Raw genomic sequence first — 14,188 nt, 5'->3', positions numbered from 1 at the left:
TAGGTTCTTACTGTGCTAAATCCGTACTTGGCAATTCTCTAGTTCCAGCCTTTATTGGGAGCTTTACTTGTGAATTCCTGGGGGAGAGCTTGCATGCTTAGGAGGAGCAAGTTCATTGGTTGAAGTAATTTTTCCCAGAAGCCCTTGCATTATCCCACCCCCATTCTCTGGGAGGATAAAAGAGGGCAGCTCTGGAGGAAAAGAGAGTTTTGTCTGGCCGAGACTTTAGGCTGCTCTCTGCAGGAAGGGAAGTCGGCTCTCTACAGGAAGAAGAATCTGTCCGAGAGATTTGAGTTGACACAGCAGATCTCCTCCCAGAGAGCCATTGGCAGCTTCTGGAGACAACTGCACGTTACAAATTGGCGTCCACAACGCGGGGCAAGGACTTTTGCTTATCCTGACAAGGACTTATTCTGAGCCTTTCAGAGGAGCTAGACCGGACCATCACAGACACAGTAGTAATATTACTGGGTCAAAGGGTATGCACAGTTTGATAGCCCTTTGGGCATAGTAAGAACTATTATCTCTTTAAGTGGTATTATTTTAAGTTTTCTTTGTAGTATATATATGGCACTATATCAAAAGCTGGGCTGCTATTCATATTTGTGCGATTTAAAAAATTTGAATATGAGTGATGAGATTGATAAAGAAAGAATATGAATCTGAAAGAGAAGCATATTTAAATTTTTAAGGTTTTATAAATCCCATTGAGATTTTCAATCTCCTGTACATTTGGCTTTTTAAAATGCTGGAATAGGCTCTTAAAAACCCATGACTACTGGAGGTTAATGCCCTACCTTATAGAAGCCATGTCCATGACTGATCCTCCACTAATAAGGGTTTTTCCTTTATTCCAAGGACTTTTCCTTATCTCATTTCTAGAATAATGTTAATTATTGCAACTACCATAGAGGACACTGTTCTATCATAGTATTCATCTGTCTCTTCACTTTTACCTCTACCAGATTTCCATCTCCTTGTTTACATTTAGGAAAAAAAAATGTCACTTACTGGTCTTTCTGTTGTCATTATTGCTATTGCCATCCTTGCCTGCTGCATTCATTCACTCTTGCGTTTTTATTGTTTGGAATGTTTGAGAAGATTTTTCTTCAGTTCTGGTTTTCTTTCTGATAATATTTCAAATGCTTCTTTATTATTAAATATCCATGTTTTATATAGTATGCTTTGGTTCAGATTTTTAAGATTGATCACTGTGGGCTGCATTCTGAACTCTAGTGATCTTCAGAACATGTTATTCCTTTCCCTCCCCCTTTTCCCAGTGGTTGTATAATAGTCATAAATGTTCTTTTCTTTGTATTTAAAGGTCTTTCTCCTGATGGCTTGCAGAACATATTGTTTCTGACTTGAACTGTGAAATTTAACTACTAGTATCTTGGTGTTTGCTGTCTTGGGGTTTTTCTTTTAGAGGTGATCTGTGAATTCTTTTAATTGGAATTTCATTTTCTATCTTAGAAGTTCTGGATAATTCCATTATATCATTTCCTTCATTATGGTGTCAAAGTTTTTTTCTCCTATCATGTTCTTCTGGGAGACCTATGCTTCTCAGGTTGCTTCTAGATATCCTGTCTTTGAAATCAGGATCTTTTTCCTGCATAGTGAGCATATTTTCTTTTCACTTAATAGTATTTTGTTTTTTCCAATTACATGTAAAAATAGTTTTCAACATTCATTTTTGTAAAATTTTGAGTTCCAAATTTCCCTTCCTCCCTTCTTGTTCCTTCCCTTCTCTAAATTAACAAGCAATCTGATATAGGTTATACAAGAACAGTCATGTTAAACATATTTCCATATTAATCATGTTGTGCAGGAAAAATCAGAACAAAGAGGAAAAATCATGAGAAAGGAAAAACAACAAAAAAGTGGAAATAATATGCTTTGATCTATATTCAACTCCTATAGTTCTTTCTCTGGATATGGGTAGCATCATGAATCTTTTGAAATTGTCTTGTAACACTATATTGCTGAGATGATCTAAATCTATCATTGATCATCACACAAAATTGTATACAATGCGTTATGGGCCAGAACTTGAAACAAGGTGCTAAGTCACTGGAATTGATAGAGTTCACACCTTTAAGAGAGTGTACATATAAGGAGGAGCTCCCACAAGCCCAGAGAGACCCACAAGCCCACTCTCTCGGAGGTGGAGTCAGATTCATTCAAACTTCCACCTTTGTGCTGGCTGGGGACTTTGGGAGATTCAGAGCCAGGATTCAGATGAGGAGATTCACAACTTGGGCTGAACTGAAAGGAAGGCTGCTCCCAGAAGCCCTCCAAGAAACTTGCTCCCAGAGAACATTTATAGTTTACAGAAGAATATTACAACAATGTTCTCTTGGTTTTGCTCACTTCATTCATCATAGATTCATATAAGTCTTTCCAGGTTTTTTTGAAATCTGCCTGCTCATTATTACTTATAGAATAATAACATATACCACAGACTATTCAGCCATTCTACAGTTGTTGGGTATCCCTAGTCAAAGAATTGGTAAATTCTTTGTCACTACAAAAAGAGTTGCTATTGTTGGAATACACGGGAACAACCTGTGGCTGCTAGAGAATCGATCCAGAATGGATCTCCTCTTGTGAGAGGATGATACAAGGGGATTGAGTGGCAGTTGTTGTTCTCTGACCTCTCTAACTGAGAGGACATTGCATTGTCTGACCTCTCTTCTCTTCCCTCTCCCTCTAATTTATCTCATTCCCAGTCCACAACACCTGTGACAGCAAGGGCTGCCCTGCAACTCCTTCATATGCTATGATTCACAGCTGTGGAGGCTCTTGGAGAATTGTCCTATCCCTTAACAGCTATGAACATTTTTGTACATATGAGTTCTTACCCCCTTTAGAATGATTTCTTTGAGATAGAGATCCAACAATAGTATTGCTGGATCAAAGGGTATACATAGTTTTATAGCCCTTTGGGCATAATCCCAAATTGCTCTTCAGAGTTGTTGAATCAGTTCACAACTATAATAATAGTGCATTAGTGTCCCAGTTTTCCCACATTCCCTCCAACATTTATCTTTTTTTCCCTATCATCTTAAATTATCTGATAGGTTTGAGGAAATATCCCAGAATTGTTTTAATTTGTATTTCTCTAATCAATAATAATTTAAAGCACTTTATATGACTATAGATAGCTTTAATTTCTTCATCTGAAAATTAACTGTTCATATTTTTTGACCAGTTATCAATTATGTGGTGACTTTTATGGTTTTTTTTTTCCCCTGTGGCTATTGGGGTTAAGTGACTTGCCTAGGATCACACAGCTTGGAAGTATTATGTGTCTGAGGGCAGATTTGAACTCAGTTCCTCCTGACTTCAAGGCTGGTGCTGCACCACCTAGCTGCCCTGTGACTTCTACTTTTATAAGTTCTTTAGAACTTAGTTATTATTTAGAAATGAGGCCTTTATCAGAAACACTGATTGTTAAAATTGTTTCCCAGCCTATTGCTTCTTTTCTAATTTTGGTTACATTGGTTTTGTTTGTTCAAAACCTTTTAAATTTAATATAATAAAAATGATTCATTTTGCATTTCATGTTCTCTATTTCTTGTTTGGTCATAAATTCCTCCCTTCTCTAAACATCTGACTGCTAAACTATCCCTTGCTCTCCTAATTTTTTTTTTTAATAGTATCACCTTTTATGTATAGATCATGAACCCATTTCCATCTTATTTTGGCATAGGGAGTAAGATATTTGCCTATGCCTAGTTTTTGCCATACTATTTTTCATTTTCTCAGCAGTTTTTGTCAAATAGTGAGATCAATTTGAGTCAAATCCCAGAAGCTGGAGTTTTAAAATTTATCAAACAGTAGATTAGTATTGTCACTGAACTGGGTCTTCGTATCTAACTCATTCCATTGATCTGCCACTCTTTCTTAGCCCAAATGATGAATACCACTTTAGGTCTGGTCTTACTAGGTCATCTTCCTTTGCATTCCTTTCCCCCATTTATTCCCTTGATATTGTTGACAATGCTACCTGATGGATTATATCTATAAAATGATGGAGTTAGACTAGATAAAAATTGAAATTTCTTCTACCTTTAAGACTATGATCCTAATTTTCTTGGGAGAGACCACACTTTTAGCTCTTGCTTCTGGGTTAGTATTTACAACTCAGAGAAAGTCCTGCTAGAAAAGAAAGAGATGATTAGAAAGGGAAAGAAAGGTCTGTCTCAAAAAGGCAAGTCTTCAACTCAGTTTAAGGCTTTATTCTAGTGTGTTGTGAAAATTGGCAGGGCTGCCAGAATAGTCAGGCTATTGTTGGTCTGGGAAACAATGTTTCCAACAGCTCCTTCTATGACTGTTGCTTTTTATAGCTTGGAGAGTGTCTGGTTACTCTGTGTAGTATTTGAAGGAGTTTTCATGCAACATTTGTACAACTTTTTACTAAGTTTTCTCTCTTTCCATTATCCAAAGTCCTTTGTACTTTGGGAAATACTAATCCTCCCATTATAAGGCCCACAAAGCACTTTCTTCAAACAACTTGATAAGGTAGAAAATAATAACTGTTACTGCTATAGTGCTTTAAAATTTGCATAGTGATTTTTATACATTTTTTTTTCATCTGAGCCCCACAATAAACAACACGATGTCAATATTATCCTCATTTGAAAGATGAAAAAGACTGTGTTCTTGCTGCTGAGGAAAGTAAAGCTGGTTTTGAGTCCAGGAGTTCTAAGCTTGCAGCACAAAGTCCAGCGTCAATATAGTAAGCATTTGGAAGTGAAACACCACTAGACTATCCAAGGAGGTATGAATCAGTTTAGTTTGGGGGGTTGGGGAGAAAACAGTTTAAAACATCTGATCAACATTGTGATCAAGTCCACGAGGGACCTTGGGCAAGACAGGGAGATTGAGGTGAAAAAAAAAAAAAGATGAGGAAACTGATATTCATAGAAAATATGATTTGCCCAGGGTCACACAGCTAGGAAGTATCAAGGCTAGATTTGAACCCAGATTTTCTTATTATCAGGTCCAGGACTATATCTTTTTAGCTTTGCTGCTATCACCGGTATACAAAGGAAACAAATTGAGAGTTGGGTGAGTGACTTGCCCATAATCACCTAATTAAGCAAGTATCAGCACTGGGATTCAAATCTAAATTTCCTGACCTCTGGGTTCTTTCCACTATACTATCCATTATACTGGATTCATTTATAAAAACAATCTCATATTCTTAGCTAGTAAATGTTAAGTGTCTGAAACCAGATTTGAACTCAGGTTTTCCTGAGTCAGTGCTAACTCCAGAATGAGTAATCTATCCAGGGCACTACTAATTGCCCCTTTCCCCTCCCCAGCATCTTCAACCAACCCACCAACTGATCAGCATCACTTATTAAAAGCATTCTATCGGCCAAATATGTGCTAGGTATTGAGGATATGAAGATACATTAGAAACAGCCTTTGGCCTCAAAGAGATTACTTTAAATACAATTACAATGCTGGATTTGGACTCAGGAAGGAATTCAAATTCTGCTTCAGACAGTGTGACCCTGGGAAAGTAATTTCACTTGTCTCAGCCTCAGTTTCCTTATCTATAAAATGGAGATAATTGCAATAGCTCCTTTACAGGATTATTGTGAAAATCAAATGAGATGACATATAATTTTGTAAACTTTAAAGTACTATATAAATGTTAGTTATATTATCATTGTGCTAAACATGCAAAATAAAATATAAGATAATTTTATCTTTCACTATAGTATGTGCTTTGTACTTCAGCAACATGGTAAAAGAGCAGCTGAGTGATGCCATAGTGCATAAAGTACAAGGTCCAAAGTTAGGAAAACTTTTCTTAGTTCAAATCCTGCCTCAGTTACTTATCAGTTATGTGAGCCTAGATTCTTCATCTGTAAAATGAGCTGGACAGGGAAATGTCAAGCTATTCCAGTATCTCTGCCTAGAAAACCCCAAATGGTTCATGAAGCATTAGACATGACCGAACAACAACATTGTGTTTTTCTAGTAAATTTATTTAGTACACATTGCTTTATGAATTATGTTGGGAGAGAAAAATCAGAGAAAAACCTTAGGAGAGAGAAAAAAAACCCAGAAAAAAAGAAGTGAACATAACATGTATTGATTTTTACATTAAGTTTCCTTGGTTCATTTTCTGGATTCATGTGGCATTTTCTGCCCAAGTCTAATGAGATTGCTTTGGATCACTGAACCACTGAGAAGAATCAAGTCTTTCATAGTTTATCATCACATATTCTTGATGTTATTGTGTACAATATATTTCTAATTCTACTTGTTTTACTTAGCATCAGTTCATGTAAATCTCTCCAGGTCTTTCTAAAATCAGCTTGTTCATCATTTTTATAGAACAATAATATTCCATTACCTTCATCTACCACAACTTGTGCAGTCATCCCCTAATCGATAGACATCTACTCATTTTCTAATTTTTTTGCTACTTCAAACAGAGCTGCTACAAATATTTTTGCATATGTGGGTCTTTTTCCCTCCTTTATAATTCTCTTGGGAAATCATTACTGGATACAGATTCAATAATGGCACTGATGGGTCAAAAGGTATGCAGTCTTCTAGCCCTTTGGACAGAGTTCCAAATTGCTCTCCAGAATGGTTGGATCAGTTCACAACTCCACTAACAATGCATTAGTGTCCCAGTTTTCCCACATTCCTTCCAACATTTATTATTATCTTTTCCTGTCATTCTGAAAGGTGTGAGATGTTACCTCAGAACAACAACATTGTGTAAACTGTTCAGAGGAAGGGTATGTGCTAAAAAAGCATCGAAAATGATCTTTTAACTTCTTTTCCATCAGTTGCACATATTCATGAACCATTGAGTTCTGGGCTATGGAGCTCAGTCAGGATAGGACAGAATGGGACAAGTCTAACTTTCACCACAAGAGGGTGATGTTTAAAAACAAAAAACAATGAAAATACTTAAAAACTAGTTTAGATGAAGTAAATGTGATTTGTACTTTGCCTATTGAGACTTCCTTTAATCTCTACCAAGTAAGACATCATTTATAGCTAGATGCCCAGATGAGTTGAGGAGAGTGGATTGGGGAAGGGGAGAGGACGAAATGAGAAAGTTGTGGTGAGTGGTTTTTTTTTTTTTTTTTTGCTTTTTAAAAATCCTTAGAGGACAAGGTTTTCCAGCTGTATAAAATGTTATTTGGAGTGAAACTAAACATGAATACCAGGAGACACCTTCTGGAAGGCCATTACATTTCCTTTCTTGAAGTTTTGATTGATTTTTTTGTTCTATTCCCATTGGACTTGAAAAATTATCAAAATGTATTCTTCCTCTTCTCTTTCAGAAGTAAGGGTGTGAGTATGTCATTAATAATTCTTAGACTTCACAAAATTTGATTATGGTATGAAGACTTTGAGAATTTATGATTTTGTAGTAGGGTCAGGGAAGAGGAATGTTGGCTTTATGCATAAACTCATGAGAGGTTATGGTTAATTCCTTGAACATTAAGATTATTATCATAAGTTAATTCCTGGAATTTTACTAACAACCATGATTCCTAGGGATTATTTAATCCAACCAATTTATTTTGTATCTCAGCAAAGGAAGTTTGGGACTGTGAAGTGACTTGCCGACAGATAACACAAGTGGTAAGTTGCAGAATTGATCTTTGAACTTGGAGTCTTTTGGGTCAAAATTCACTTTTATCCAGCTGGTCTTAAAATATATAAAATTCTTTGGGTATTTAAGACATTAAACCTTGGTTGTTATGGGGATAAACTACTATTTATTTTTATGAAGTTACTATTTAACTGAGAGCAAGATAAGTGTCTGCTGGAGATTAGAAAAATATTTGTTTAGAAAGTTTGTCATATTTTTTGACCCTGACTTGATAATGACTGTTTAGTTTGTGAAGTAATGAAAGAGAGTAAGAGTAAAGCATTGCCTAGAAAAGAACCAAGGGATGGAGTAATGGGGAATTTTAGTGTGATGAAGATGTTTAAAATCTTCCCTTTCCTTATGGATTCTGGGGTAAGTTTTGGAAAAAGAGAGAAAAGGGACCTTTAAAAATTGTTTTACAAGATTTGGGCTGTCCCTCCCCCCTCTTTTTGCACTTAATAATATATTTTAATAATATAATAATAATAATAAAAAATATGTATTAGATTTTTCCAATTACAATATATGTATTGGATTTAACATATATTTTACATATTTAACATGTATTTGATTACTTGCCATCTAGAAGAGTGGGTGGGGGGAAGGTGGGAAAAATTTGGAACAGAAGATTTTGCAAAGGTCAATGCTGAAAATTACCTATGCATATGTTTTGTAATATTTATGTAAAGAAAATTATCAACACTTTATAAGATTTTGTATTTCAAATTTTTCTTCCTCTCTCCTTTCCCTCTCTTCTCCCCAAGACAGTAAGCAATATGATGTAGCTTACATATGTACTTACATATGTACAATCATGTTAAATGTTTCCACATTAGTCATGTTGTAAATGAAAAATCAGAATAAAAGAGAAAAAACATGAGAAAGAAAAAACAACTACACAAAAGTAAAGATAGTATGCTTTGATCTACATTCAGACTCCGTAGCTCTTTTTCTGGATATGGATGACATTTTTCATCATGAGTCTTTTGGAATTATCTTAAATCATTGTATTACTGAGAAGAGCTAAATCTATCACAGTTAATCATGACACAATATTATTACTTTGTACAATGTTCTGGTTTTGTTCTTTTTACTCAGCATTAGTTCATGTAAGTTTTTGCAGGTTTTTCTGAAATCTGTCTACTTATCATTTCTTATAGAACAATAGTATTTCATTACATTTATATATCACAACTTGTTCAGACATTTTCCAATTGTTGGAGAAAGAATTGGGATTTCCAATTATTTAACATTCCCCCCCCCCCCAACTGCTATAAATATTTTGGTACATGTGAGTTCTTTTCCCTTTTTATAATCTTTTTTTGGGATACAGACCTAGTAGTGGTGTTGCTGGACCAGGAGGTATGCAAAGCTTTATAACCCTTTGAACATAGCCCCAAATTGCTCTCTAGAATGTTTTGCATCAGTTCACAATTCCACCAAAAATGCATTTGTGTTACAATTTTCCCACATCTCCAACTTTTATCATTTTCATTTTCTGTTTTATTATGGGATGTACCTTTAAATTTTATCATCAAATCTTATTTTTGAATCTTACAAATATATTTTCCTCTGGCAGGGACGGTAGTAATATTGCAGGTGGCATGGACATGCCTGATAAGCAATATTTGAACAAATTAGTTCTGCTATGTTTAAACTTCTGACACACATTTAAAGTGGAAGCAGTATAAACAAGAAGTGCTACAAAAAAAGGAAACAATTTGTTTTTAATAGCAAGAGGTGACACATTTATTTTTCTTAATAGTATTTTATTTTTCCAATTACAATTAAAGATAGTTTTCAACATTCATTTTTGTAAGATTTTGAGTTCCTATTTTTTCTTCTTCTTTTCCTTATCTCTCTCTTCCCCAAGATAGTTAAAAATCTGATATGTTATACATGTACAATAATTATAAATATATTTCCATACAAGTCATGTTATGAAAGAAAAATCAGGACAAAAGGAAAAACTCAAAGAAAAAGCAAACCAAAAAAAGGTGAAAATAGTATGATTTGATCTGCAGTCAGTCTCCATAGTTTTCTCTCTGACTATGGATGGCATTTTCTATTCCATGCCTATTGAAATTCTTTTGGATCACTGTGGATTGCTGAGACATAATCCTGCTATAAATGTACAGTGTCTTTACTCAGCATCAATTCATATAAATCTTTCCAGGCTTTTCTGAAATCAGCCTACTCATAATTTCTTATAGTACAATAATATTTCATTATATTCATATGCCATAAGTTATTTAGCCATTCCCCAACTGATGGGCATTTTACTCAATTTCCAGTTCCTTGCTACTACCAAAAAGGCTACTACAAAATTTTTGCATGTGTGGATCCTTTTTCCTCTTTTTTGATCTCTTTGGGATACAGACCCAGCAATGACACCGATGGATCAAAGATCATGCAGAGTTTTATAGCTCTTTGGATATAGTTTCTTGTCTGGGTTGGGTAAATCTCTAAGTTCCTAGTCAAGATAAATTCAGCTTGGGATGACTTCAAGAGAATGTCAGACCTCATGGAATCTATTTCCCAATAATGGTTCCATATGCAGCCGTCTAAAGCTTCTCTTTCCTTGGCTTCCCAATGAGTCTTCCTTTAGGTTTTTGGCCTACAAGAACTTTAGAATTGCTTCTTTTACTTTTGTGTCAATGTCTATAATCCCATTTAAATCTTGTCTTTACTTCCTTATCTGGTCTCTGAAGATTTTTCTTTGAGCATCAGCCCTTTCCTTCCAGTCACTTTTAAAAATATATAATAATAGGTTTTTATTTTTCAAAATACATGCAAAGATAGTTTTCAACATTCACCCTTGCAAAACATTATGTTCCAAATTTTTCTCCCTCCCTTCCACATTCCTCCTTCCCTAGATAGCAAGTAATCCAATATAGGTTAAATATGTGCAATTCTTCTAAACATATTTCCACATTTATCATGCTGCACAAGAAACATCAGATCAAAAGGGAAAAAACTGAGAAAGAAAAAAAACAAGCAAGCAAACAATAACAACTAAAAAAGTGAAAATATTATGTTGTAATCCACATTCAGTTTCCATAGTCCTCTGGATGTGGATGGTTCTCTCCATCACAAGTGTATTGGAATTGTCATGAATCATCTCCTTGTTGAAAAGAATCCTGTCCATCAGAATTGATCATCATATAATCTTGTTGCTCTGTATAATGTTCTCTTGATTCTACTCACTGCTCTTAACATCAGTTCATGTAAGTCTCTCCAGGTCCCTCTGAAATCATCCTGCTGGTAGTTTCTTACAGAACAATAATATTCCATTACATTCATATACCACAACTTATTCAGCCATTCCCCAACTGATGGACATCTATTTACTAGGTTTCCATTTTATTCCCACTACAAAACATTTTGGACATGCCATTCACCACTTTTTCAGCATCTTGATGATCTCAATGGCTCTGATGCTTGGAAGCTCTCTTTAACTCTCTGTCCTCAATGATTTACCTAATCAAATGTATTAGCTGAAACAAGAGCAGCTGTAGGGGGCAGTGGGGTAAAGCACTAAGTTTAGGGTCAGGAAGATTATTTTTTATGAGTTCAAATCTAGCTTCAGATTGTTTATTGCTCTGGGCAAGTCATTTAACTGTTTGCCTCAGTTTTCTCAATTACATCTCTGTATCTCTACCAAGAGAACCCCAAATAGAGTCATGAAAAGTGAGACACAATTTATCTTTTTCCTTTAGACATAGCCTCTTCTTTCCCAGAGGTCAAATAGCTGCAAATCATTAAGTCTAGGCTACCATTGTTCTCTTCCTTGAGTGTAGTGTCTGTTAAATCTCCCAGCTGATGTGCTTCCCAAACTCATTCTTTCTCTCCCAAAACAGGGAGCTCTGAAACAAGCAGCTTGGTTGTGCTAGATCTTGAATCTGAGTCCCAATAGTGCCTCAGATACTTCCTAGCTGTTGTGGTCATGCCAAAGTCTCTGATTTATTCTCAATTTCCTCATTTATAAAATGGGAATAAAACTAGCATCTCACCTTCCTAGAATTGTTGTGAGACTCAAATGAGGTAATAATTGGAAAGCGCTTAGCATAGTGCCTTGAACATAGTAGTACTCTATAAATATTAGCTATTATTATTAAAATGGGGAATATTATAGCATCTATGTCACAGGTTGTTGTAAGGATAAATTGAGATAATATTTACAAAATACTTAACATAATGCACATAGTAGATCTAGCTCTTAGTACTTAAAAATTAACTTAGTAATTATCATTTGACTAAGATATACTTTAAAATTTCATATTCACAAATTTTTCCCAATTCACAATTTTTTATGAATAAAATTTATCTAAACTCTCAAAGGGGATTCTGAGAATATTTGTCATATTTAAATTCACTCTGCCTAGATTTTTGACTTTTTTTAGGAAAAAAAATTAAATAATTTGTTTTTTCCTTATATGGCTTCAAAATTTCTTTCTCTTCACAGATTCCTGGTTGTCTTCCTGATTGTAAGTCTCTTAACAATTAGTCCACATCATTCTACTCCATGTAATATCAGTGAGAAGAATTCAGACCATCTATTTATCTGAAGGAAGAAGGTGGGGTTTGGTCTTCACATAGGGAAGGATATAGATTTCTCTCCCAGAAAACAGAAGAGGGAAAGGAAAGGAGAAGAGAAAAGAATATGCATATGTCTGCTTGAACTTTGAAATCATGATAGCTAGGGATGACGTGGCATGAATGCAGTGTGCAGTGCTGGTTTTGAAGGGAGTGATAACATTTTCTTTATTTTCTCTCTCTGTTTCTTTGTCTCTCTGTCTCTCTCTGGGAAGTACTTGTTGTAGAATTTTCACTTTTCATGTTGATTGAGAAGTATTCTTGGCATTCATTCCAGAGACACCAATTCCTAATGAGTCACTGCTAAGAATAATTTTATGGTTGATTAATTCTTGAAGAACACCAAAGTTACATCTCTGATATAGTCAAGGTACAGTCTGTCCAACTGTGGCTTATCAGACCAATATGAGCTCATAATGTTTTACCACTGATTAGGCACAAATAGTTCATGTGAACATTTGGGATGGATTCTCTAAATCTGTGCATCTCATATTTCTTTGAGTTACTTCAATTCTGCTTTGCTCATAGAACTCTGCACTTTCTTCGAGGGCAGGCTGTGCTAGGCACTCCTGTTCCAGAGTCTCTCATATCATGCAATCAATTCCCAAGTTCTTCAGAGCATTTTTAAAATAAGCATTGAAGAAATAACTCTATTAACCTGGGACCAGAACTGTGGAACCTTGCTGTGGGCAGGGACCTCAATCATATAATTTAATGTCTGAAAGTGGTTTCTGGGGTTCCTGGGTTCAAGTTTTCTCTCTAATTTATACTGATAATGTGTATTGATAACTCTAGGGAAATTATTTAACCTCTAAGTGACTTAGGCAAGTTTCTAAGCCTATAATTTATAGAGCAGGTACTTAGCTGTTCTGGTAGAAGTAGCTCTTTTTGCTCAGAATTCTCCACTAATGAAATCACAAGTCTAGTCTATAAGAAAACTATTTTTAGAAAATGGCTTCTGGAAAATTGAAAGACAGCAGAACTGTTGACATTTTTCTCATGCTTTATTTATAGTGAAAGACCAATTGCATCCATGTGGCTCTACCTGGCCTGCCTCATTGGCCTTTACTATCTCTTTCGCTGGTATCGAGAGAGGCAGATGGTAAGTAATCTCGGGGACAAATATGTCTTCATCACCGGCTGTGACTCTGGATTTGGGAACCAGCTGGCCAAGCAGCTGGACCTTCGAGGTCTGAGGGTACTAGCAGCCTGTCTGACAGAGAAAGGAGCTGACCAGCTGAGGCATGAGACTTCAGACCGAGTAGAGACAGTGATCCTGGATGTAACCAAGACGGAGAACATCATTGCAGCTACCCAGTGGGTGAAGGAGCATGTGGGAAATAAAGGTATGAATGAAACAGAGCCATTGTTTCATTTCCTTAAGCATGAAGAAGGGCTATGTGGGTTTTGAAAGATTCATTTTGTCATTTAGGAGGACAGTTAAGGCCTTTTGTTTTGTTGTTTTCATTTGCTTAGTAGTAGTTGGAAAAAGAATACTGGGGACTTAGGGACCAGAGGATTTAAAGACATTATTTTAAAATACCAAAACAACTTGACCAAGATTGTTTAGAAAGTAAATTTATAAAGTATATTTTTTCCTCTGCCCCTCTCCCCTAGACAGCAAGCAATCTAATATGTGCTATTCTTTTAAATATATTTCTCTATATTCATTATGCTATGCAAAAAAGTCAGATGAAAAGGGAAAAAACAAACAAGCAAGCAAACAATATCAACAACAAAAGGTGAAAATACTATGCTTTGATCCATATTCAGTTTCCATAGTTCTCTCTCTGGATGTGGATGGCATTTTTCATCACAAGTCTATCAGAATCGAATGGTTTGACTCCTTAACAACCCCTCTTCTTGTGTAAGTGATTCCATTCCATCTTGTCTCTTTCAATATTTTTCAATAGATTGCCCCTTTTGTAATTCACTTACTTTCAATTTTTCTCT

The 14,188-nt window shown here is 35.5% G+C and overlaps 1 protein-coding gene across 17 annotated transcripts in view; it reads left to right on the top strand.

The window, feature by feature from the left end:
* Nucleotides 1-205: 205 nt before the first annotated feature.
* The window catches only part of LOC141544140 (17-beta-hydroxysteroid dehydrogenase type 6-like), a 54,383-nt gene continuing 40,400 nt past the window's right edge, over nt 206-14,188 (top strand). The window contains exons 1-5 of one of the 17 annotated variants that reach the window (XM_074269949.1): nt 6,967-7,102; nt 7,580-7,629; nt 12,105-12,126; nt 12,513-12,605; nt 13,250-13,581. In XM_074269949.1, the coding sequence (XP_074126050.1) occupies nt 13,269-13,581 (313 nt within the window). In that variant the 5' untranslated portion in view covers nt 6,967-7,102; nt 7,580-7,629; nt 12,105-12,126; nt 12,513-12,605; nt 13,250-13,268. Of the gene's footprint in view, nt 480-6,954; nt 7,103-7,538; nt 7,661-7,885; nt 8,012-12,104; nt 12,217-12,512; nt 12,606-13,215; nt 13,582-14,188 lie in introns of those variants that run through there. The other 16 variants (XM_074269948.1, XM_074269947.1, XM_074269946.1 and 13 more) reach the window with 16 other exon arrangements.

This window comes from Sminthopsis crassicaudata, chromosome 5 (genome assembly GCF_048593235.1).
Source record: "Sminthopsis crassicaudata isolate SCR6 chromosome 5, ASM4859323v1, whole genome shotgun sequence".
Lineage (NCBI taxonomy): Eukaryota > Metazoa > Chordata > Mammalia > Dasyuromorphia > Dasyuridae > Sminthopsis > Sminthopsis crassicaudata.
This window is presented reverse-complemented; position numbering and strand designations above follow the sequence as displayed.